Here is a 26,346-nt window from a genome sequence, read left to right as displayed (position 1 = left end):
TCAGACCACTGACTTGGTCAGGGTTGATTAGAAGTGGAGATGCGTGATAGAGGAAGGGCTGGGGAGCAGTTGGGTTGGAACGCGGCAGAGCAGGGGACTATCGGAGAGAGCACACAGGTGCAGTTGAAGGGAATGCATCGTCAACAGGGCACTGGAAACTAAGTGTAAGCGGGTCCTTGTATGAAATGACAGGAAAGCAGAACGGAATGATTGAGGAGAGTCGAATGTAGTGACGGAGGGCTATGGCACTGAGTATCCGAAATGTGCTGGAAAGAGTGGTAATGTACCACATACTGGACCACATACTGGAAAGAGTATGTGGTAATGGCACAATGAAGTGTTCTATACTGGGGTTGAAAGGATTCATTCGGCAGTGAAGGACAGAGGTACTAAGGAGAGAGAAGATGAGTGACTGATCGGAAAGGTGTGGACTATATTCAAGCAGCATGTAATATTTAGGCTGAGAGGTTTGACCTGTTCGATGCTTGTTGTTTATTGGTGTTATCAGCGACTGTTGCCTCATATTCTCTGCTGGGAGTTTCAATCCTGATCAGCTGTTCAATGTATTTTAACTCTGTTGCCTTCCCCATCTAGCTACATTCTCTTTTTACAGATCAGGCAGTGCGTTCCAGATTGCAGCCACCCTCTGGGTGAAAGAGTTCTTCCTCAGATCCCCTAAAAACTTTTACTCTTTACCCTAAACCAATTCCCGCTAGTGCTGGAAACTTCTGCCACAGAGAAATGTTTCCTACTATCTACTTGATATACAGTATGCTCCTTATAATTTTGTATCCCTCTGTCAGGTCCTAACCAGTTCCCTTAATTCATGGAAATCACCTTTCTCACCAGTTGCTCATCTCCTCTCTCCATAATACCTTGGTCCCTCACTGCTGCATAAAACCTTTCAACCCCTGTACAGCCCAGTCCACTGTGCCATTTCCACGTACTCTAACATCCTATCCAGTCGCTACTCATGACTGAGATGCTCCATCACAATATCCCTTGATTCCACAATACTCCCCAGGCTCTACCATTCATAATGTATGTCCTATCCTTATTAGTCCTTCCACTCATTGGGATAAAGCTCCATTTGCCATTGCAGTTCATTATTATCCTTCAGCCTATCACTATTATCCTGACTATCAAGAACATTATTGATTCTCACGTCATCTGAAAACTTACTAATCGTACCTCCATTCATATTCATATTGTTAATGTAGAAAACAAGCAAATGCTGATGGTACAGCACTGATCACAGTGTTCCAGGCACAAAAGCAAACTTCTTCTTTAATCTTCTACCTTCTGTTGCCTGGATCCTGTGGGTTCTAATCTTTAAGAAAACATTAAAGGTCTTAGTGAAGTCCATGCATACTAAATTAACTGAGTTTCTTACGAATAAATTTTGTACCAACTTCAAAAAATTAAATCAAATTCGTTGGACAGCATGTCCCCTCACAAAACAATGCTAACGACATGAGAGAAGATCTGAAAGGAAGGGCAAGGGATGGTTACTAAATAACTGAGGTATGTGGAACGGACTGAATGAGAGAAAGCAGTATGGCCACAAGTGGTATGCCGACTACTGGGGCTATAATGAAACATTGACACAGGGTGGAGGGACATTGGTTGTGAAACCAGGGTCTGGTGTTGGCCATGCTCTTCGCTCTCGTTCCATCACACAGCAAAATAGGTCCATAACTGTACAATAATATCCAGGAATTAAAACCAGAATCCAGAAAAATGGAAGATAATGTAACAACATATTAGACATCACAATTGCACATAATAATATCGATGACGAAAAACACGTCAGTAATCCTACAAACGATACTAAACACCTGCAGCTCACAATTTTTCTGAGGAAAATAAAATGCGGGTTTGTGGATTTGGAATTAATTCACTGTGACAGAAATTATTATCAAGCCTGATGATCTATTGCCTGCCAGCACAATTGTAAGGGACAAGTGAAGGTCACCATCAGTTAACAAAATCACCCCATTAATTTTTGGACCTGATCATTCACTGAGATATTATTGCCAGTGCAAAGAAAATAAGCAGGAATCAACCTACCTACAACAGAAAATATTATGATGTTTCTTAAGTGTAATTTACAACTTCCATTGCATTTCAGAACTGGATGTAAGGCTGGTGGGTGGCACCGATCACTGTTCCGGACGAGTGGAGGTGAAGTACAATGGACAATGGGGGACAGTTTGTGACGACGGATGGGATAACAACGACGCCAAGGTCGTTTGTAATCAGCTGGGTTGCGGCTCCCATGCATCAGCACTTGCAGAATCACACTTTGGGCAAGGTAGCGGCAACATTTGGATGGACGACGTCTCGTGTAGGGGAAATGAATCTTCCCTTCTGCATTGCTCTTTCGCAGGATGGGGGAACCACAATTGTGTTCACCAAGAAGATGCAGGAGTGAACTGTACGGAAGGCAAGTGCACAATTTCATAAGTGAATGCAATTTCCATTCATGATTTGTATGTGGTATTAATAATGAAGATTTCCATCATATTATTTAATTGATCAAATCCAGTCACCATCATTGTAACTTGTTATGTTGAAAATGGACATTGTCAACACTATCAGCATGTAATGCCCAGCAGTCGGCGATGGTGGTGATGGTCACATTCTTCCTGCGATATTGTCCTATTTGTATTACCATAGAGATGGGAATATTCCATAATTATTTTAGCTTCATGTAGCCACCAGGAGGAATACCCATCAATGCACAGTATAACACAGAGAAGCAGAGATATTTTCCTAAAATTTTCAGTTGTTCCAGATTTTAACATGCAACATCGCAAATCATTGATCTGATGGTGAACGAAACAAAGAAAATTTGCTGTTTAAAAAACACAAAAGTGTCACACCTTACATTTGGCAACCTTTATGGCAAGCAGATGTTTCGTAGTCTGCTTAAAAATACTTTCTGCACAGCAATCATATCGTAAAATACCCAGCTTGACATTTACTCCATTATCAAATTATACATTTCATGCTCTTGGGAAATGGCCATGAACAAATGACTGTGTCAGTGGAGGAGCATGTTAGGACCAATGACCATACTTCTATTAGTTTTAAATTAGTGATAGAAAGGGACAAATTTGTGTCAAGTGTGGCAAATTCGTGGCAAGCTGGCTTTTCGTAGTCTGCTTTACAATATTGCTGTCTCCTGGATAACGTAACACCATGGATTGGCAAAAAGAGATGCAGGAGGGAGGCCTGAGAGTGTCGTGGTTACCCGCAATAGATAGATGACCAGGAGAAGCAGAAGATTACTCAAGAAGTTAAACTTTTATTTGCAAAGAAAAGTTGTGACAGTCAGACAGTCAGTTACTAGTCACGCTCTGACTGCCCCCGAGCAAAGCTCGAGGGCCTTTTTTATACCTTTTTTCTTAGCTTATTTACATTGTTACAATCCATCATGTTCTCTCTTATCTTCACAGTTTCATCCTATACCATTTGCCTCCTTTCACAATTGTCTCCTAGCTCACAACCATTTGTCTTTCACCACAGTCACTTCCTGACTCAATGGCAGGGTGCCCCAATTATTTATGGGCATTGGGGGTCCTGGTACTAGGTTGCAGAGTTATCAGTTATAAAACAATACTAGGCTTATTTGCTACAAGGCTAATGGTTATAAAACATTACCATGTGCCCCTATAACCTATGACCTCTGAGACTTGCTAGCAACTGGCTTATCAGTTAAAAAAACTATCAGCTTCAGAACTGCTGCAGAATCATTAGTCGCACTAACCCTAATGACCCTTAGCTACACAACAGATCAATAGTGTCTTCCTAGGAATGTGCTAACCATGGTTTAATGAACTACACTAAATCAAAAGTGTCTCTCTAAGAATGGGCTAACTATTTCTTTAACGAGCCATATGTTTCCCGCACTGTTTCCCGCAGTTGAGCTGAAGAAGAAGGAGGCCCAGCGGCCATCTTAAGGAGATCAGCAGCCATCTTAAGCACAGAGCAAATTATGAATAAAAAGTACAGCCTCTACTTTCTATATATTCCATAAGAGCAGGTGGGAGGGAGGCCAGTGTGCCAGCAGTGGGGTTGGCCAAAGAAGAGTTAAAGTGGTGGTCAGAGAGCTGCCAGTGAGGAGGTCAGGTATGGGCTAGGAGGGAGGCCTGAGAGATGGCAAAGGGGAGACTGGAGTGGGGGCAGGGTGAAGGCCTGACAAGAGGAAAGGGGGAAGCTGGAGTTCTGGCAAGGGCAGACTGGAGTGCGGGCCAGAGAGCGGACAGGAGTGAGAATGGAGAGCTGGCAGGTTGGACATCAGAGTTGGGGGATAATCAACTCAAAAGTGATAGATGGGGTAAATAGAGGAGTATGTTATTTCAGGGAACGAGTGAATTGGTGATTGTAGAGTGAAGAATGTAATGTGAGGAGGAGAGATGAGCAGCTGATGAGTATCAGTTGTGAAGAGTCAGAAGTGATTGTAAAGCAACAATTATGAATGGCATGCTGGAATAGATGTGTGGAAGGAAGTGTGGATGAAGGGATACTGGGAGCATGTTGGAACATTGCGTGCAGTTCTGTTCACTGAATTACAGAAAGGACATGCAGGCTTTTGAGAGGGTGCATTGGGGTTCAGCAGGTTGTTGCCAGGATTGGACAGTATTAGATGTAAGGAGAAGTTGGGAAAAATTGGATTTATTATACTGCAGCAAAGGAGGGTGAAAGACAGCGTGATAGAAATATATGGAGTTATGAGAGGCTGAGGAAGGGTAGATAGCCAGAGCAGGGAAGATCAAGTAAGGGAGGGCTTACATTTAATGTGAGGGTGGAAATGTAGAGATTCATGAAGCAGGTTTTTTTGCACAGGCGGAGGTAGGTGCCAGGAACTCGCTGCCAGGGAAAGTGACAGAAGAAGATGCTCTAACAACATTTTAAAAGAATGTTGACAGGCAAATGAACAAGCAGGCAATGGAAGAATAGGGACCGTGTGCTCCCAGATGGGATTAGTTCAGATCAGCATCATAGTCGGTGCAGACACCATCTGCCTAATTGCCTGATCTGGTGCCGTTCAGTTCTGTGTTCTATGCTCTCACAGAGCTGGTACTATGTTTCCTCTCACATTTCTCCATGTCTCCTAAAGTTGTCATAGGTTCAGTGTCAGTACCAACACATAGACGTAAGGAAAAACACCTGAAGGAAGGATTTGGCAACTATCCTATCACCAGGTACCACAAGCATCAGAGCCTGGAATACATTCTCCCCACAAAACTTGAAGGGACACTGGGTGATGTTGGTTTCTCCATAGACCTGCCCTGCAGACTCTGAACTGCTGCTCCTGCTTGATGACCTGTTTAGGTGTTCCCACATGGACTGACAGAAGAATGGGGCAGGGAGTAAGAGAGTATCTGAAAAGAGGGGCAGAGTGATGGTTACTAAGAAACTGACGTGTGGGATTGTGTGAATGGGAGAGAGTGTGGTATTGCCACAAGCTGTGTGTGGTCTACTGGGGTTGTTAGGATACATTGACACAGGGGATGGGATGGAGAGTTGATGGGAAACCAGAATCTGGAATCGGCTGTGCGCTTGGCTTTCATTCCGGCTCACAACAAAATTGGTCCATAACTGACCAATAATATTCCATTATTCACCAAAACAATTGTGAGGACCAAGTGAAATTCACCATCAGTTAACAAAATCGCCCCAGATATTATTGGAATCTCAGAATTCACCGAGATATTATTGCCAAATGCAAAGAAAGTATGCGAGAGTCATATTGAAAAGTACCTTGAAAGTACCTTCTGCTGCTTTTCAGAACTGGATGTAAGGCTGGTAGGTGGCAGTGATCACTGTTCCGGACGAGTGGAGGTGAAGTACAATGGACAATGGGGGACGGTTTGTGACGACGGATGGGATAACAACGACGCCAAGGTTGTCTGTAATCAGCTGGGTTGCGGCTCCCATGCATCAGCACTTGCACAATCACACTTTGGGCAAGGTAGCGGCAACATTTGGATGGACGACGTCTCGTGCAGGGGAAATGAATCTTCACTTTGGCAGTGCTCTTTCGCAGGATGGGGGAATCACAACTGTGCTCACCAGGAAGATGCAGGAGTGAACTGTACGGAAGGCAAGTGCAGAGTTTTACAAGCAAACACAATTTGTGTTCATACTTTAAATGTAAAATTCATAATGAAGATATCTCTCATATTATTGAAGTAATCTAATCTAATCAGCACCGATATGTCACTGTAAGTTTTCTTGTTAGAAATGAAGATTGTCGACAACATCGGCATGTAATGCCTCCCAGTCAGTGATGTTTATGGTGGGTCAAATTCTTCCTGAGATTTTGTCCTGTCTGTACTAGCATGCAGATGAGAATATTCCACAATTATCTGAGCTTCACCGAGCTACAGAGAGGCAAACCCCATGGATGCACAGTGAAACACACAGAAGTGATTTTTCTGAAATTTATTCAGTTCTGCTCCTAATTTTATCACGCGCCAACCTCCCAAATCACTGATCTGCAGGTAACCTAAACAAAAGTAACTTGCAGTCATAAACACCCGATAGAAGTGTTCCGCCTTCCATTTGGTTACTTTCATGGCAAGCAGGCTATTTGTAGTCTGTTTTATAATATTTTCTGCACAGCAATCATTCTATCATAAAATATCCAGCTTAATATATATTGCATCATCATATTAAAAATTTCAACATAATGTATGCGACAAAAACTGAGGTCAATTTTATTGTATCATCATTGCAATGATATTTGTAGTATACATCACAATTTACTGTGCTTTGAAATAGTATCGAAGGATTAGTTCAGTTTTAAGACGTGCAAAGGTGATGTAACACAGAGACGGGTGGTGTAATGAATTTGGAGGGACACACAAGTGAAGCAAACACATATTATATCCGGGCAGGTCCAGCAAAGTGAAGTGACATGAACATCTGGGAAGGAATGAGAGCAGTTGTTTGACTTCTTTAATATGCAGAAAATCAGGGAGCACATTGGAACATTGTGAGGAGTTCTGGTTGCCGCAATACAGGAAGGACGTGGAGGCTTTTGAGAGGATGCATCAGGGATTCACCAGTTGCCTGATTTAGAAGGTGTTATTTGCACGAAGAAGTTCGACAAAATTGGTTTTATTATTGGCGTGCAGGAGGCCGAAGGACAACCTGATAGATTATGAATACAATTCTGAGAGGCTTTTGTTTGGGTAGATTACAGTTATATTATTTCCCAGGATGCGAATTTTCAAAAACAAGAGGGTGTAGGATTAATGTGAGATGGGAGAGGACCATAGAACCACAGAACAATACAGCCCAATACAGGCCCATCGGCCCACCATGCTGTGCCGCCCTTCAAACCACCCCTAAGACTATCTAACCTCTACCTCCCACATTTCCCTCCAACTTAAATTCCTCCATATGCTTATCTAACAATCTCTTGAACTTGTCCAACGTATCAGCTTCCACCACCACCCCAGGCAGCGCATTCCATGCACCAACCACTCTCTGGGTGAAAAAACCTCCCTCTGACATCTGCCTTGAACTTCCCACCCAATACCTTAAAGCCATGTCCTCTAGGTCCACAGCTGAACATTGACATTTGTTTTTCAGTCAACACAACAGTGAGGACCAAGTGAAATTCACCATCAGTTTGGAAAATCGCCCCATAAGTTTTTGGATCTGAGAATTCCCTGAGATATTATTGCCAAGTGCAAAGAAAGTATGCGAGAATTATATCAGAAAGTACCATGACATATGCTGATGTGTAAATTGTACCTTCTGCTGCCTTTCAGAACTGGAAGTAAGGCTGGTAGGTGGCAGTGATCGCTGTTCCGGACGAGTGGAGGTGAAGTACAATGGACAATGGGGGACGGTTTGTGACGATGGATGGGATAACAACGACGCCAAGGTTGTCTGTAATCAGCTGGGTTGCGGCTCCCATGCATCAGCACTTGCACAATCACACTTTGGGCAAGGTAGCGGCAACATTTGGATGGACGATGTCTCGTGCAGGGGAAATGAAGCATCACTTTGGCAGTGCTCTTTCGCAGGATGGGGGAACCACAACTGTGCTCACCAGGAAGATGCAGGAGTGAACTGTACGGAAGGCAAGTGCAGAGTTTTCCAAGCAAACACAATTTGTGTTCATGTTTTACAGGTAACATTAATAATGAAGATTTCTCTCACGTTATCGATCCAAACGAATGTAATCAGCACGGATGAGTCTCTGTAAGTTGTGTTAATAAAAATGGAGATTGTCGACAAACTCAGCACGTAATGCGTTCCAGTCAGTGATGGTTGTAATGGGTCAAATACTTACTGCGATTCTGTCCTTTTTGTACTAGCATGCAGATGAGAATATTCCAGAATTATTTGAGCTGCACCGAGCTACGGAGAGGCAAACCCTATGGACACGCAGTGAAACACACAGAAGAGATTTTTCTGAAATTCATTCAGTTTTGCTCCTAATTCTATCACACACCAAACTTGCAAATCATTGATCTGTAGGTGACCTGAACAAAAATAACTTGCAGTTGTATACATCCGATAGAAGTGTTACGCCTTCATTTGGTTACTTTCGTGGCAAGCAGCCTTTTCGTAGTCTGTTTTATAATATTTTCTGCACAGCAATCATTCCACCATAAAGTATCCAGCTTAACATATATTGCATCATCATATTAAAAATTTCAACGTAAGGTATGCGACAATAAGTGAGGTGAATTTCATTGTATCATCGTTGCAATGATATTTGTAATATACATCACAATTGACTGTGCTTTGAAATAGTAATGAAGGATTAGTTCAGTTTTAAGACATGTAAATGTGATGTAACACAGAGAAGGGTGGTGTAAAGAATTTGGAGGGACACACAAGAGAAGCGAACACATTTTAATACTGGGCAGGTCAGCAAAGTTAAATGACATGAACATCTGCTGAGGAATGATTGCAGTTGTTTGACTTTTTTAATATACAGAAAATCAGAGAGTACGTTGGAACATTGTGAGGAGTTCTAGTCGCCGCATTACAGGAAGGACGTGGAGGCTTTTGAGAGGATGCATCAGGGATTCACCAGTTGTCTGATTTAGAAGGTGTTAGTTCAAGACGAAATTAGACAAAATTGGTTTTATTATTGGCGTGCAAGAGGCCGAAGGACGATCTGATAGATTGCGAATACAATTCTGAGAGGCTTTTGTTTGGGTAGATTGCAGTTATTTTATTTCCCAAGATGCGAATTTTCAAAAGCAAGAGGGTGTAGGTTTAATATGAGATGGGAGAGGACCATAGAACCACAGAACAATACATCCCAATACAGGCCCATCGGCCCACCATGCTGTGCCGCCCTTCAAACCACCCCTAAGACTATCTAACCTCTACCTCCCACATTTCCCTCCAACTTAAATTCCTCCATATGCTTATCTAACAATCTCTTGAACTTGTCCAATGTATCAGCTTCCACAACCACCCCAGGCAGCGCATTCCATGCACCAACCACTCTCTGGGTGAAAAAACCTCCCTCTGACATCTGCCTTGAACTTCCCACCCAATACCTTAAAGCCATGTCCTCTAGGTCCACAGCTGAACATTGACATTTGTTTTTCAGTCAACACAACAGTGAGGACCAAGTGAAATTCACCATCAATTTGGAAAATCGCCCCATAAGTTTTTGGATCTGAGAATTCCCTGAGATATTATTGCCAAGTGCAAAGAAATTATGCGAGAATTATATCAGAAAGTACCATGACATATGCTGATGTGTAAATTGTACCTTCTGCTGCCTTTCAGAACTGGATGTAAGGCTGGTAGGTGGCAGTGATCGCTGTTCCGGACGAGTGGAGGTGAAGTACAATGGACAATGGGGGACGGTTTGTGACGACGGATGGGATAACAACGACGCCAAGGTTGTCTGTAATCAGCTGGGTTGCGGCTCCCATGCATCAGCACTTGCACAATCACACTTTGGGCAAGGTAGCGGCAACATTTGGATGGACGACGTCTCGTGCAGGGGAAATGAATCTTCACTTTGGCAGTGCTCTTTCGCAGGATGGGGGAACCACAACTGTGCTCACCGGGAAGATGCAGGAGTGAACTGTACAGAAGGCAAGTGCAGAGTTTGACAAGCAAACGCAATTTGTGTTCATGTTGTACAGGTAATATTAATAATGAAGATTTCTCTCATATTGTCGAACTAAACGAATTTAATCAGCACCGATGTGTCATTGTAAGTTATGTTGTTTGAAATGGAGATTGTCGACAAACTCAGCATGTAATGCCTCCCAGTCAGTGATGGTTATGGTGGGACAAATTCTTCCTGAGATTTTGTCCGGTTTGTACCAGTATGCAGATGAGAATATTCCAGAAGTATTTGAGCTTCACCGAGCTCCGGAGTGGCAAACTCCATGGACGCGCAGTGAAACACACGGAAGAGATTTTTCTGAAATTTATTCAGTTTTGCTCCTAATTTTATCACACGCCACACTCCCAAATCATTGATGTGCATGTGACCTCAGCAAAAATAACTTGCAGTCATAAACACCCAATAGCAGTGTTACGCCTTCCATTTGGTTACTTTCGTGGCAAGCAGTCTTTTCGTAGTCTGTTTTATACTATTTTCTGCACAGCAATCATTCTACCGTAAAATATCCAGCTTAAGATATATTGTAATGTCAACGTAAGGTATGCGACAATAACTGAGGTCAATTTTATTGTATCATCGTTGCAATGATATTTGTAATATACGTCACAATTCACTGTGCTTTGAAATAATAGCGAAGGATTAGTTCAGTTTTAAGACGTGTAAATGTGATGTAACACAGAGAAGGGTGGTGCAAAGAATTTGGAGGGACACACAACTGAAGCGAACACATATTATATCTGGGCAGTTCCAGCAAAGTTAAGTGGCGTGAACTTCTTGTAAGGAATGATTGCAGTTGTTTGACCTTTCTCATATGCAGAAAGTCAGGGCGCACGTTGGAACATTGTGAGGAGTTCTAGTCGCCGCATTACAGGAAGGACGTGGAGGCTTTTAAGAGGATGCATCAGGGATTCACCTGTTGTCTGATTTAGAAAGTGTTAGTTACAAGGAGAAGTTAGACAAAATAGATTTTATTATTGGAGTGCAGGAGGCTGAAGGACGACCTGATAGAAGTGAATACAATTTTGAGAGGCTTTTGTTTGGGTAGATTGCAGTTATTTCATTTCGCAGGATGCGAATATCAAAAACAGGACTGTATAGTTTTAAAGTGAGAAGGAAGAGTATAGAGGACATCTACGGAGCAGTATCTTTGCCACTGAATGGAGAAGGTGCGTGGAACTGCCTGCCAAGGGAAGTGGTAGAAGATAATGATATAGCAACTTTTCAGAAGAATTGTGACAGGCAAATGAAGAGGCAGGGAATAGAGGAATATGGTCCTTGTGCTGCCAGATTGGATTACTTTAGACTGGCATCACGGTAGGTGCAGATATTATGGCCCTCATGGCCTGTTCCAGTGCTGTATTGTTCTGTGTTGTATGTTCTCACAGAGTTGGTCCATTGTTTCCTTTCCCATGTCTCCATGTGTGCCTGTTTGATGTGAGTTTCAGGGTGAGGTCCAACACGTTGACGGAAGGTAACAACAGCTGAGTCGCTGGAGGATTTGTCCACTCTCCAGGCTCCAGGTACAGGCTTCAGTATCAGTGCTTGGACCGCACTCTGAATGTTATTGCCTGCTGTGGAGCATTGCTGCAGAGTGTCTGAGGGAGAATATAACAGCAGGGATTGGCAAAGAAAGACACAGTAAGGAGTCCTGATAGAAGGCAGTTGAGAGGCAGGGAAGCGCATAGTTGGGAGGATGGAGATCTGGTGGGGGGACCGCAGAGAGCAGCCATGGAAGAGGTCAGAACGTGGGCACGGAGGAAGTCAGAGCCTTGGCAGTGTGGAGGGGCCAGAGAGAATGGATCAAGGAGTGCGGAGAGCTTGCACGGCAGATGCGGTAGAGCAGAAATTGTGCATTGACTACCTGAAGTATGCGGATGATCATGAAGGATGGATAAAATGTAACTGAATGTTATTTCAAGGAACGAGTGAATTGGTGATTGTGGAGGATATGCTGTGATGAGGAGAGACGAGCAGCTGTGGGGAATGAGTTGCGAGGACTGAGGAGCGATTGATTGAATGTCAGTTATGAACAGCATATAGGCGTGCGAGCATATGTGGATGAAGGGATACTGGGTGACTTTGGCTTCTCCACAGACCTGCCCTCCAGTCTCCAATCTGCTGCACTGCTTGATGACCTGTTGAACGTGGAATGACATTACAAAGGTACAGAAAGTGAGAGGTAATCTGAAAAAAGGGGCAGTGTGATGGTTACCAAGAGACAGATGATTCGGATTGTGCGAATGGGAGACAGTTTGGTATTGCCGCAAGATGTATGCGGTCTACTGGGGATGTTAGGATACATTGACACGGGATTGGATGGCCATTTGATGGGAAATCAGAGTCTGTTGTTGGTTGTGTTCTTGACTTTCATTCCTGCTCACAACGAAATTGGTCGACAAATGAATATTTACATTCAATTTTCTGTCAACCCAACTGTGAGGACCAAATGATATTCACCACGTTGGAAAATCGCCCCATAAATTTTTGGATCTGAGAATTCCCTGAGATATCATTGCCAAATGCAAAGAAAGTATTTGAGAGTCATATCTGAAAGTATCTTGACATTTGCTGAATGTGCAAATTGTACCTTCTGCTGCTTTTCAGAACTGGATGTAAGGCTGGTAGGTGGCACCGATCGCTGTTCCGGACGAGTGGAGGTGAGGTACAATGGACAATGGGGGACGGTTTGTGACGACGGATGGGATAACAACGACGCCAAGGTTGTCTGTAATCAGCTGGGTTGCGGCTCCCATGCATCAGCACTTGCACAATCACACTTTGGGCAAGGTAGCGGCAACATTTGGATGGACGACGTCTCGTGCAGGGGAAATGAATCTTCACTTTGGCAGTGCTCTTTCGCAGGATGGGGGAATCACAACTGTGCTCACCAGGAAGATGCAGGAGTGAACTGTACGGAAGGCAAGTGCAGAGTTTTACAAGCAAACACAATTTGTGTTCATGTTTTAAAGGTTAACATTAAGAATGAAGATTTCTCTCATGCTATTGAACTAACCTTATCTGATCAGCACCGATGTGTCACTGTAAGCTGAGTTGTTAAAAATGGAGATTGTCGAAAAACTCAGCATGTAATGCCTCCCAGTCAGTGATGGTTATGGTGGGTCAAATACTTCCTGCGACTTTGTCCTGTTTGTACAACCACGAAGATGAGAATATTCCAGAAATAATTGAGCTTCACCGAGCTACGGAGAGGCAAACCCCATGGACGCGCAGTGAAACACACAGAAGAGATTTTTTCTGAAATTCATTCAGTTTTGCTCCTAATTCTATCACACACCAAACTCGCAAATCATTGATCTGTAGGTGACCTGAACAAAAATAACTTGGAGTTGTATACATCCGATAGAAGTGTTACGCCTTGCATTTGGTTACTTTCGTGGCAAGCAGTCTTTTCGTAGTCTGTTTTATAATATTTTCTGCACAGCAATCATTCCACCATAAAGTATCCAGCTTAACATATATTGCATCATCATATTAAAAATTTCAACGTAAGGTATGCGACAATAAGTGAGGTGAATTTCATTGTATCATCGTTGCAATGATATTTGTAATATACGTCACAATTCACTGTGCTTTGAAATAATTGCGAAGGATTAGTTCAGTTTTAAGACATGTAAATGTGATGTAACACAGAGAAGGGTGGTGTAAAGAAATTGGAGGGACACACAAGTGAAGCGAACACCTATTATATCCGGGCAGGTCCAGCAAAGTTAAGTGACGTGAACATCTTGTAAGGAATGATTGCAGTTGTTTGACTTTTTTCATATGCAGAAAGTCAGGGCGCACGTTGGAACATTGTGAGGAGTTCTAGTCGCCGCATTACAGGAAGGACGTGAAGGCTTTTAAGAGGATGCATCAGGGATTCACCAGTTGTCTGATTTTGAAATTGTTAGATACAAGGAGAAGTTAGACAGAGTTGTTTTTATTATTGGAGTGCAGGAGGCCGAAGGTCGACCTGATAGAAGTGAGTACAATTCTGAGAGGCTTTAGCTTGGGTAGATTGCAGTTATTTTATTTCCCAGGATGCGAATATCAAAACCAAGAGGGTGTAGGTTTAATGTGAGAGTGGGGAGAGTATAGAGGACATCTACGAAGCATTATTTTTCCTCACAGGAAGGAGACGGTGCCTGGAACTCGCTGTGAGGGGAGGTGGTAAAAGCCAATGGTATACCAACGTTTCAGAGGAATCTTGACAGACGAATGAACAGGCAGAGCATAGAGGAATATGGACCTTGTGCTGCCAGACGGGATTAGTTTTGACTGGCATCACGGTCGGTACAGATATCATGGCCCTCATGGCCTGTTCCAGTGCTGTACTGTTCTGTGTTGTATGTTCTGACAGAGCTGGTCCACTGGTCCTTTCCCACGTCTCAATGTGGTTTCTCCATATCTCCATGTCTCACTATTTAATGTGGTTTCAGTGTCACTGCCAACACATGAACACAAGGTAACAACAGTGGAATCGTGGGAGGATTTGTCCACTGTCCTGGCTCCAGGTAGAAGTTTTGGTGTCAGTGCTTGGGATACACTCTTCCCCCACAGGTTGATGCCTGCTGTGGAGGATTGCGGCAGAGTGTCTCAGGGAGAACATAACAGTCGGGATTGGGAAAGAAAGACAGAGTAAGGAGTCCTGATAGAGGGCAGTTGGGAGGCCAGAAAGTGGGCAGGCGGGAGCATGGAGAATGGCATGGGGGAGTCTGGAGAGGGCACAGGCGCGAGGACATAGTGCAGGCAGGGGGGCGTCAGGAGCATGGGCAGGGTGGAGGCAAGGGATCGGGAATGGAGGAGGTCAGATCCTGGTCAGTGCGGAGAGAGCAGAGAGAAGTGATTAAGGAGTGCGGAGAGCTGGCATGGGAGATGCGGTAGAGCAGAAATTGTGCTTGAGCTACCTTGAGTCGGGGATGATCACTAAAGATGGATAAAATGGAAGTGTATGTTATTTCAGGGAGCGAGTACATTACTGACGTGGAGTGCTGTGATGAGGAGAGATGACCAGCCGAGGCGTATGAGTTGGGAGGACTGAGGAGTGATTGATTGAATGTCAGTTATGAACAGCGTGCAGGAATAGAGGTGTTGGAGGATGTTTCAATGAGGGACTGCTGGGTGATGTTGGTTTCTCCGTAGACCTGCCTTCCAGTCTCCGATCTGCTGCTCCTGCTCGATGACCTGTTGAATGCGGGATGACAGAAAAATGGGACAGGAAGTGAGAGAGGATCTGAAAAGAGGGGCATAGTGATGGTTACTGAGGGACTGATGTGTGGGTTTGTCTGAATGGGAGAGAATGCGTTATTGCCAGAAGATGTATGCGGTCTAGTGGGGCTGTCAGGATACACTGACACAGAGGATGGGATGGACAATTGATGGTAAACCAGAATCTGATGCCGGCTGTGTTCTAGGCTTTCCTTCTGCTCACACTAGAATCGGTCCATCACTGAACAATTATATTCAATTATCCACCAACGCAACTGTAAGGTGCAAAAGAAATTTACCATCAGTAAGCAAAAATCACTCCATAAATTTTTGGATCTGTGAATTCATTGAGATACTATTGCCAAATGCAAAGAAAGTATGCGAGAATTATATCAGAAAGTACCATGACATATGCTGATGTGTAAATTGTACCTTCTGCTGCCTTTCAGAACTGGATGTAAGGCTGGTAGGTGGCAGTGATCGCTGTTCCGGACGAGTGGAGGTGAAGTACAATGGACAATGGGGGACGGTTTGTGACGACGGATGGGATAACAACGACGCCAAGGTTGTCTGTAATCAGCTGGGTTGCGGCTCCCATGCATCAGCACTTGCACAATCACACTTTGGGCAAGGTAGCGGCAACATTTGGATGGACGACGTCTCGTGCAGGGGAAATGAATCTTCACTTTGGCAGTGCTCTTTCGCAGGATGGGGGAACCACAACTGTGCTCACCGGGAAGATGCAGGAGTGAACTGTACAGAAGGCAAGTGCAGAGTTTGACAAGCAAACGCAATTTGTGTTCATGTTGTACAGGTAATATTAATAATGAAGATTTCTCTCATATTGTCGAACTAAACGAATTTAATCAGCACCGATGTGTCATTGTAAGTTATGTTGTTTGAAATGGAGATTGTCGACAAACTCAGCATGTAATGCCTCCCAGTCAGTGATGGTTATGGTGGGACAAATTCTTCCTGAGATTTTGTCCGGTTTGTACCAGTATGCAGATGAGAATATTCCAGAAGTATTTGAGCTTCACCGAGCTCCGGAGTGGCAAACTCCATGGACGCGCAGTGAAACACACGGAAGAGATTTTTCTGAAATTTATTCAGTTTTGCTCCTAATTTTATCACACGCCACACTCCCAAATCATTGATGTGCATGTGACCTCAGCAAAAATAACTTGCAGTCATAAACACCCAATAGCAGTGTTACGCCTTCCATTTGGTTACTTTCGTGGCAAGCAGTCTTTTCGTAGTCTGTTTTATACTATTTTCTGCACAGCAATCATTCTACCGTAAAATATCCAGCTTAAGATATATTGTAATGTCAACGTAAGGTATGCGACAATAACTGAGGTCAATTTTATTGTATCATCGTTGCAATGATATTTGTAATATACGTCACAATTCACTGTGCTTTGAAATAATAGCGAAGGATTAGTTCAGTTTTAAGACGTGTAAATGTGATGTAACACAGAGAAGGGTGGTGCAAAGAATTTGGAGGGACACACAACTGAAGCGAACACATATTATATCTGGGCAGTTCCAGCAAAGTTAAGTGGCGTGAACTTCTTGTAAGGAATGATTGCAGTTGTTTGACCTTTCTCATATGCAGAAAGTCAGGGCGCACGTTGGAACATTGTGAGGAGTTCTAGTCGCCGCATTACAGGAAGGACGTGGAGGCTTTTAAGAGGATGCATCAGGGATTCACCTGTTGTCTGATTTAGAAAGTGTTAGTTACAAGGAGAAGTTAGACAAAATAGATTTTATTATTGGAGTGCAGGAGGCTGAAGGACGACCTGATAGAAGTGAATACAATTTTGAGAGGCTTTTGTTTGGGTAGATTGCAGTTATTTCATTTCGCAGGATGCGAATATCAAAAACAGGACTGTATAGTTTTAAAGTGAGAAGGAAGAGTATAGAGGACATCTACGGAGCAGTATCTTTGCCACTGAATGGAGAAGGTGCGTGGAACTGCCTGCCAAGGGAAGTGGTAGAAGATAATGATATAGCAACTTTTCAGAAGAATTGTGACAGGCAAATGAAGAGGCAGGGAATAGAGGAATATGGTCCTTGTGCTGCCAGATTGGATTACTTTAGACTGGCATCACGGTAGGTGCAGATATTATGGCCCTCATGGCCTGTTCCAGTGCTGTATTGTTCTGTGTTGTATGTTCTCACAGAGTTGGTCCATTGTTTCCTTTCCCATGTCTCCATGTGTGCCTGTTTGATGTGAGTTTCAGGGTGAGGTCCAACACGTTGACGGAAGGTAACAACAGCTGAGTCGCTGGAGGATTTGTCCACTCTCCAGGCTCCAGGTACAGGCTTCAGTATCAGTGCTTGGACCGCACTCTGAATGTTATTGCCTGCTGTGGAGCATTGCTGCAGAGTGTCTGAGGGAGAATATAACAGCAGGGATTGGCAAAGAAAGACACAGTAAGGAGTCCTGATAGAAGGCAGTTGAGAGGCAGGGAAGCGCATAGTTGGGAGGATGGAGATCTGGTGGGGGGACCGCAGAGAGCAGCCATGGAAGAGGTCAGAACGTGGGCACGGAGGAAGTCAGAGCCTTGGCAGTGTGGAGGGGCCAGAGAGAATGGATCAAGGAGTGCGGAGAGCTTGCACGGCAGATGCGGTAGAGCAGAAATTGTGCATTGACTACCTGAAGTATGCGGATGATCATGAAGGATGGATAAAATGTAACTGAATGTTATTTCAAGGAACGAGTGAATTGGTGATTGTGGAGGATATGCTGTGATGAGGAGAGACGAGCAGCTGTGGGGAATGAGTTGCGAGGACTGAGGAGCGATTGATTGAATGTCAGTTATGAACAGCATATAGGCGTGCGAGCATATGTGGATGAAGGGATACTGGGTGACTTTGGCTTCTCCACAGACCTGCCCTCCAGTCTCCAATCTGCTGCACTGCTTGATGACCTGTTGAACGTGGAATGACATTACAAAGGTACAGAAAGTGAGAGGTAATCTGAAAAAAGGGGCAGTGTGATGGTTACCAAGAGACAGATGATTCGGATTGTGCGAATGGGAGACAGTTTGGTATTGCCGCAAGATGTATGCGGTCTACTGGGGATGTTAGGATACATTGACACGGGATTGGATGGCCATTTGATGGGAAATCAGAGTCTGTTGTTGGTTGTGTTCTTGACTTTCATTCCTGCTCACAACGAAATTGGTCGACAAATGAATATTTACATTCAATTTTCTGTCAACCCAACTGTGAGGACCAAATGATATTCACCACGTTGGAAAATCGCCCCATAAATTTTTGGATCTGAGAATTCCCTGAGATATCATTGCCAAATGCAAAGAAAGTATTTGAGAGTCATATCTGAAAGTATCTTGACATTTGCTGAATGTGCAAATTGTACCTTCTGCTGCTTTTCAGAACTGGATGTAAGGCTGGTAGGTGGCACCGATCGCTGTTCCGGACGAGTGGAGGTGAGGTACAATGGACAATGGGGGACGGTTTGTGACGACGGATGGGATAACAACGACGCCAAGGTTGTCTGTAATCAGCTGGGTTGCGGCTCCCATGCATCAGCACTTGCACAATCACACTTTGGGCAAGGTAGCGGCAACATTTGGATGGACGACGTCTCGTGCAGGGGAAATGAATCTTCACTTTGGCAGTGCTCTTTCGCAGGATGGGGGAATCACAACTGTGCTCACCAGGAAGATGCAGGAGTGAACTGTACGGAAGGCAAGTGCAGAGTTTTACAAGCAAACACAATTTGTGTTCATGTTTTAAAGGTTAACATTAAGAATGAAGATTTCTCTCATGCTATTGAACTAACCTTATCTGATCAGCACCGATGTGTCACTGTAAGCTGAGTTGTTAAAAATGGAGATTGTCGAAAAACTCAGCATGTAATGCCTCCCAGTCAGTGATGGTTATGGTGGGTCAAATACTTCCTGCGACTTTGTCCTGTTTGTACAACCACGAAGATGAGAATATTCCAGAAATAATTGAGCTTCACCGAGCTACGGAGAGGCAAACCCCATGGACGCGCAGTGAAACACACAGAAGAGATTTTTTCTGAAATTCATTCAGTTTTGCTCCTAATTCTATCACACACCAAACTCGCAAATCATTGATCTGTAGGTGACCTGAACAAAAATAACTTGGAGTTGTATACATCCGATAGAAGTGTTACGCCTTGCATTTGGTTACTTTCGTGGCAAGCAGTCTTTTCGTAGTCTGTTTTATAATATTTTCTGCACAGCAATCATTCCACCATAAAGTATCCAGCTTAACATATATTGCATCATCATATTAAAAATTTCAACGTAAGGTATGCGACAATAAGTGAGGTGAATTTCATTGTATCATCGTTGCAATGATATTTGTAATATACGTCACAATTCACTGTGCTTTGAAATAATTGCGAAGGATTAGTTCAGTTTTAAGACATGTAAATGTGATGTAACACAGAGAAGGGTGGTGTAAAGAAATTGGAGGGACACACAAGTGAAGCGAACACCTATTATATCCGGGCAGGTCCAGCAAAGTTAAGTGACGTGAACATCTTGTAAGGAATGATTGCAGTTGTTTGACTTTTTTCATATGCAGAAAGTCAGGGCGCACGTTGGAACATTGTGAGGAGTTCTAGTCGCCGCATTACAGGAAGGACGTGAAGGCTTTTAAGAGGATGCATCAGGGATTCACCAGTTGTCTGATTTTGAAATTGTTAGATACAAGGAGAAGTTAGACAGAGTTGTTTTTATTATTGGAGTGCAGGAGGCCGAAGGTCGACCTGATAGAAGTGAGTACAATTCTGAGAGGCTTTAGCTTGGGTAGATTGCAGTTATTTTATTTCCCAGGATGCGAATATCAAAACCAAGAGGGTGTAGGTTTAATGTGAGAGTGGGGAGAGTATAGAGGACATCTACGAAGCATTATTTTTCCTCACAGGAAGGAGACGGTGCCTGGAACTCGCTGTGAGGGGAGGTGGTAAAAGCCAATGGTATACCAACGTTTCAGAGGAATCTTGACAGACGAATGAACAGGCAGAGCATAGAGGAATATGGACCTTGTGCTGCCAGACGGGATTAGTTTTGACTGGCATCACGGTCGGTACAGATATCATGGCCCTCATGGCCTGTTCCAGTGCTGTACTGTTCTGTGTTGTATGTTCTGACAGAGCTGGTCCACTGGTCCTTTCCCACGTCTCAATGTGGTTTCTCCATATCTCCATGTCTCACTATTTAATGTGGTTTCAGTGTCACTGCCAACACATGAACACAAGGTAACAACAGTGGAATCGTGGGAGGATTTGTCCACTGTCCTGGCTCCAGGTAGAAGTTTTGGTGTCAGTGCTTGGGATACACTCTTCCCCCACAGGTTGATGCCTGCTGTGGAGGATTGCGGCAGAGTGTCTCAGGGAGAACATAACAGTCGGGATTGGGAAAGAAAGACAGAGTAAGGAGTCCTGATAGAGGGCAGTTGGGAGGCCAGAAAGTGGGCAGGCGGGAGCATGGAGAATGGCATGGGGGAGTCTGGAGAGGGCACAGGCGCGAGGACATAGTGCAGGCAGGGGGGCGTCAGGAGCATGGGCAGGGTGGAGGCAAGGGATCGGGAATGGAGGAGGTCAGATCCTGGTCAGTGCGGAGAGAGCAGAGAGAAGTGATTAAGGAGTGCGGAGAGCTGGCATGGGAGATGCGGTAGAGCAGAAATTGTGCTTGAGCTACCTTGAGTCGGGGATGATCACTAAAGATGGATAAAATGGAAGTGTATGTTATTTCAGGGAGCGAGTACATTACTGACGTGGAGTGCTGTGATGAGGAGAGATGACCAGCCGAGGCGTATGAGTTGGGAGGACTGAGGAGTGATTGATTGAATGTCAGTTATGAACAGCGTGCAGGAATAGAGGTGTTGGAGGATGTTTCAATGAGGGACTGCTGGGTGATGTTGGTTTCTCCGTAGACCTGCCTTCCAGTCTCCGATCTGCTGCTCCTGCTCGATGACCTGTTGAATGCGGGATGACAGAAAAATGGGACAGGAAGTGAGAGAGGATCTGAAAAGAGGGGCATAGTGATGGTTACTGAGGGACTGATGTGTGGGTTTGTCTGAATGGGAGAGAATGCGTTATTGCCAGAAGATGTATGCGGTCTAGTGGGGCTGTCAGGATACACTGACACAGAGGATGGGATGGACAATTGATGGTAAACCAGAATCTGATGCCGGCTGTGTTCTAGGCTTTCCTTCTGCTCACACTAGAATCGGTCCATCACTGAACAATTATATTCAATTATCCACCAACGCAACTGTAAGGTGCAAAAGAAATTTACCATCAGTAAGCAAAAATCACTCCATAAATTTTTGGATCTGTGAATTCATTGAGATACTATTGCCAAATGCAAAGAAAGTATGCGAGAATTATATCAGAAAGTACCATGACATATGCTGATGTGTAAATTGTACCTTCTGCTGCCTTTCAGAACTGGATGTAAGGCTGGTAGGTGGCAGTGATCGCTGTTCCGGACGAGTGGAGGTGAAGTACAATGGACAATGGGGGACGGTTTGTGACGACGGATGGGATAACAACGACGCCAAGGTTGTCTGTAATCAGCTGGGTTGCGGCTCCCATGCATCAGCACTTGCACAATCACACTTTGGGCAAGGTAGCGGCAACATTTGGATGGACGACGTCTCGTGCAGGGGAAATGAATCTTCACTTTGGCAGTGCTCTTTCGCAGGATGGGGGAACCACAACTGTGCTCACCGGGAAGATGCAGGAGTGAACTGTACAGAAGGCAAGTGCAGAGTTTGACAAGCAAACGCAATTTGTGTTCATGTTGTACAGGTAATATTAATAATGAAGATTTCTCTCATATTGTCGAACTAAACGAATTTAATCAGCACCGATGTGTCATTGTAAGTTATGTTGTTTGAAATGGAGATTGTCGACAAACTCAGCATGTAATGCCTCCCAGTCAGTGATGGTTATGGTGGGACAAATTCTTCCTGAGATTTTGTCCGGTTTGTACCAGTATGCAGATGAGAATATTCCAGAAGTATTTGAGCTTCACCGAGCTCCGGAGTGGCAAACTCCATGGACGCGCAGTGAAACACACGGAAGAGATTTTTCTGAAATTTATTCAGTTTTGCTCCTAATTTTATCACACGCCACACTCCCAAATCATTGATGTGCATGTGACCTCAGCAAAAATAACTTGCAGTCATAAACACCCAATAGCAGTGTTACGCCTTCCATTTGGTTACTTTCGTGGCAAGCAGTCTTTTCGTAGTCTGTTTTATACTATTTTCTGCACAGCAATCATTCTACCGTAAAATATCCAGCTTAAGATATATTGTAATGTCAACGTAAGGTATGCGACAATAACTGAGGTCAATTTTATTGTATCATCGTTGCAATGATATTTGTAATATACGTCACAATTCACTGTGCTTTGAAATAATAGCGAAGGATTAGTTCAGTTTTAAGACGTGTAAATGTGATGTAACACAGAGAAGGGTGGTGCAAAGAATTTGGAGGGACACACAACTGAAGCGAACACATATTATATCTGGGCAGTTCCAGCAAAGTTAAGTGGCGTGAACTTCTTGTAAGGAATGATTGCAGTTGTTTGACCTTTCTCATATGCAGAAAGTCAGGGCGCACGTTGGAACATTGTGAGGAGTTCTAGTCGCCGCATTACAGGAAGGACGTGGAGGCTTTTAAGAGGATGCATCAGGGATTCACCTGTTGTCTGATTTAGAAAGTGTTAGTTACAAGGAGAAGTTAGACAAAATAGATTTTATTATTGGAGTGCAGGAGGCTGAAGGACGACCTGATAGAAGTGAATACAATTTTGAGAGGCTTTTGTTTGGGTAGATTGCAGTTATTTCATTTCGCAGGATGCGAATATCAAAAACAGGACTGTATAGTTTTAAAGTGAGAAGGAAGAGTATAGAGGACATCTACGGAGCAGTATCTTTGCCACTGAATGGAGAAGGTGCGTGGAACTGCCTGCCAAGGGAAGTGGTAGAAGATAATGATATAGCAACTTTTCAGAAGAATTGTGACAGGCAAATGAAGAGGCAGGGAATAGAGGAATATGGTCCTTGTGCTGCCAGATTGGATTACTTTAGACTGGCATCACGGTAGGTGCAGATATTATGGCCCTCATGGCCTGTTCCAGTGCTGTATTGTTCTGTGTTGTATGTTCTCACAGAGTTGGTCCATTGTTTCCTTTCCCATGTCTCCATGTGTGCCTGTTTGATGTGAGTTTCAGGGTGAGGTCCAACACGTTGACGGAAGGTAACAACAGCTGAGTCGCTGGAGGATTTGTCCACTCTCCAGGCTCCAGGTACAGGCTTCAGTATCAGTGCTTGGACCGCACTCTGAATGTTATTGCCTGCTGTGGAGCATTGCTGCAGAGTGTCTGAGGGAGAATATAACAGCAGGGATTGGCAAAGAAAGACACAGTAAGGAGTCCTGATAGAAGGCAGTTGAGAGGCAGGGAAGCGCATAGTTGGGAGGATGGAGATCTGGTGGGGGGACCGCAGAGAGCAGCCATGGAAGAGGTCAGAACGTGGGCACGGAGGAAGTCAGAGCCTTGGCAGTGTGGAGGGGCCAGAGAGAATGGATCAAGGAGTGCGGAGAGCTTGCACGGCAGATGCGGTAGAGCAGAAATTGTGCATTGACTACCTGAAGTATGCGGATGATCATGAAGGATGGATAAAATGTAACTGAATGTTATTTCAAGGAACGAGTGAATTGGTGATTGTGGAGGATATGCTGTGATGAGGAGAGACGAGCAGCTGTGGGGAATGAGTTGCGAGGACTGAGGAGCGATTGATTGAATGTCAGTTATGAACAGCATATAGGCGTGCGAGCATATGTGGATGAAGGGATACTGGGTGACTTTGGCTTCTCCACAGACCTGCCCTCCAGTCTCCAATCTGCTGCACTGCTTGATGACCTGTTGAACGTGGAATGACATTACAAAGGTACAGAAAGTGAGAGGTAATCTGAAAAAAGGGGCAGTGTGATGGTTACCAAGAGACAGATGATTCGGATTGTGCGAATGGGAGACAGTTTGGTATTGCCGCAAGATGTATGCGGTCTACTGGGGATGTTAGGATACATTGACACGGGATTGGATGGCCATTTGATGGGAAATCAGAGTCTGTTGTTGGTTGTGTTCTTGACTTTCATTCCTGCTCACAACGAAATTGGTCGACAAATGAATATTTACATTCAATTTTCTGTCAACCCAACTGTGAGGACCAAATGATATTCACCACGTTGGAAAATCGCCCCATAAATTTTTGGATCTGAGAATTCCCTGAGATATCATTGCCAAATGCAAAGAAAGTATTTGAGAGTCATATCTGAAAGTATCTTGACATTTGCTGAATGTGCAAATTGTACCTTCTGCTGCTTTTCAGAACTGGATGTAAGGCTGGTAGGTGGCACCGATCGCTGTTCCGGACGAGTGGAGGTGAGGTACAATGGACAATGGGGGACGGTTTGTGACGACGGATGGGATAACAACGACGCCAAGGTTGTCTGTAATCAGCTGGGTTGCGGCTCCCATGCATCAGCACTTGCACAATCACACTTTGGGCAAGGTAGCGGCAACATTTGGATGGACGACGTCTCGTGCAGTGGAAATGAATCTTCACTTTCGCAGTGCTCTTTCGCAGGATGGGGGAATCACAACTGTGCTCACCAGGAAGATGCAGGAGTGAACTGTACAGAAGGCAAGTTCAAAATTTTGCAAGCGAACGTAATTTCTGTAAATGCTTTACATGTAATGCTGATATTGAAGTTTTGTATTCCCAAAGAGATGGGAACATTCCGGAGTTATTTAACTTTCACTTATCCAACAAGTGGTATACCCATGGTTGCACAGTATAACACATAGAAGCAGAGATATTTTCCTAAAATTTTGTGTTTTTCCAAATCTTATCATGTTGCAACCTCCCAAATGTTTGGTCGGACTGGGTCGCAAACAAAATTAACTTGCAGTTAAAAACACTCTCTAAAAGTGTTATGCCTTACATTTGGTTTGGTTAGTGGAAAGCCAGTTTTAGTCGTCTGCTTTGCCATATTTGCTGCATAGTAATCATTCTACTGTGAAATATCGAATTTAATATATATTCTGTTATTATATTTCAATGTAAGGTATGCCACAATTATTTGGATGAATTTTACTTTTTCATAATTGTGATGATATTTTTAATATACAGTATATGTCAGTTCACTGTACTTTGGAACAATATTGAAGCATTTTCCGTTTTAAGAAGTGTAATTGTGATCTAACATTGAGAAGGGTTGTGTAAAGAATTTTGGATGGCAAGGAAGGGAAGAGAATACATATGATATGCAGGCAATGGGAGTGACATGAACAGTCGGATAAAGAATGTCTGCAATTCCATGACTTTTTTCAAATATAGAAGATTGGGGAACACATTGGAACATTGTGTGCAGTTCTGGTCACTGCATTAAAGGCAGGACCTGGAGGCTTTTGAGAGGGTGCATGAGGAGTTCAGCAGGAAGTTGCTTGTATAGGACAGTATTAGATTCAAGCAGAAGTTGGGAAAAATTGGAGTTATTTCACTGGAGCATAGAAGGGTGAAAGACAATGTGATAGGAATATATAGAGTTTGATAGGTTGAGGTAGGGTAGATAGCCAGAGCAGGGTATATCAAATACAAGAGGGCTTACGTTTAATGTGATGGGGGGGAATGTAGAGATTTATGAAGCAAGTTTTTTTATACAGTTGGAGGCAGGTGCCAGGAAGTCACTGCCAGGGAAAGTGACAGAAGCAGATGCTCTAGCAACATTTTAAAAGAATGTCGACAGACAAATGAACAGGCAGGGAATGGAGGAACAGGGACCGTGTGCTGTCAGATGGGATTAGTTCAGATTGACATCATGGTCAGCGCAGACTCCATATGCCTAATGGCGTGATCTGCTGCCATTTAGTTCTGTGTTCTATTTTCTCACAGAGCTGGTCCTTGTTTCCTCTCCCATA

General features: G+C 43.9%; 1 protein-coding gene across 1 annotated transcript in view; it reads left to right on the top strand.

Moving 5' to 3' along the window:
• Positions 1-242: 242 nt before the first annotated feature.
• The window catches only part of LOC127578516 (deleted in malignant brain tumors 1 protein-like), a 38,811-nt gene continuing 12,707 nt past the window's right edge, over positions 243-26,346 (top strand). Inside the window, exons 1-10 of the mRNA XM_052030657.1 lie at positions 243-321; positions 2,132-2,314; positions 5,798-6,112; positions 7,791-8,105; positions 9,781-10,095; positions 12,737-13,051; positions 15,790-16,104; positions 18,746-19,060; positions 21,799-22,113; positions 24,755-25,069. Of these exons, the coding sequence (XP_051886617.1) occupies positions 243-321; positions 2,132-2,314; positions 5,798-6,112; positions 7,791-8,105; positions 9,781-10,095; positions 12,737-13,051; positions 15,790-16,104; positions 18,746-19,060; positions 21,799-22,113; positions 24,755-25,069 (2,782 nt within the window). The remainder of the gene's footprint in view (positions 322-2,131; positions 2,315-5,797; positions 6,113-7,790; positions 8,106-9,780; positions 10,096-12,736; positions 13,052-15,789; positions 16,105-18,745; positions 19,061-21,798; positions 22,114-24,754; positions 25,070-26,346) is intronic.

Source organism: Pristis pectinata, chromosome 15, assembly GCF_009764475.1.
Source record: "Pristis pectinata isolate sPriPec2 chromosome 15, sPriPec2.1.pri, whole genome shotgun sequence".
Taxonomy (NCBI): domain Eukaryota; kingdom Metazoa; phylum Chordata; class Chondrichthyes; order Rhinopristiformes; family Pristidae; genus Pristis; species Pristis pectinata.
This window is presented reverse-complemented; position numbering and strand designations above follow the sequence as displayed.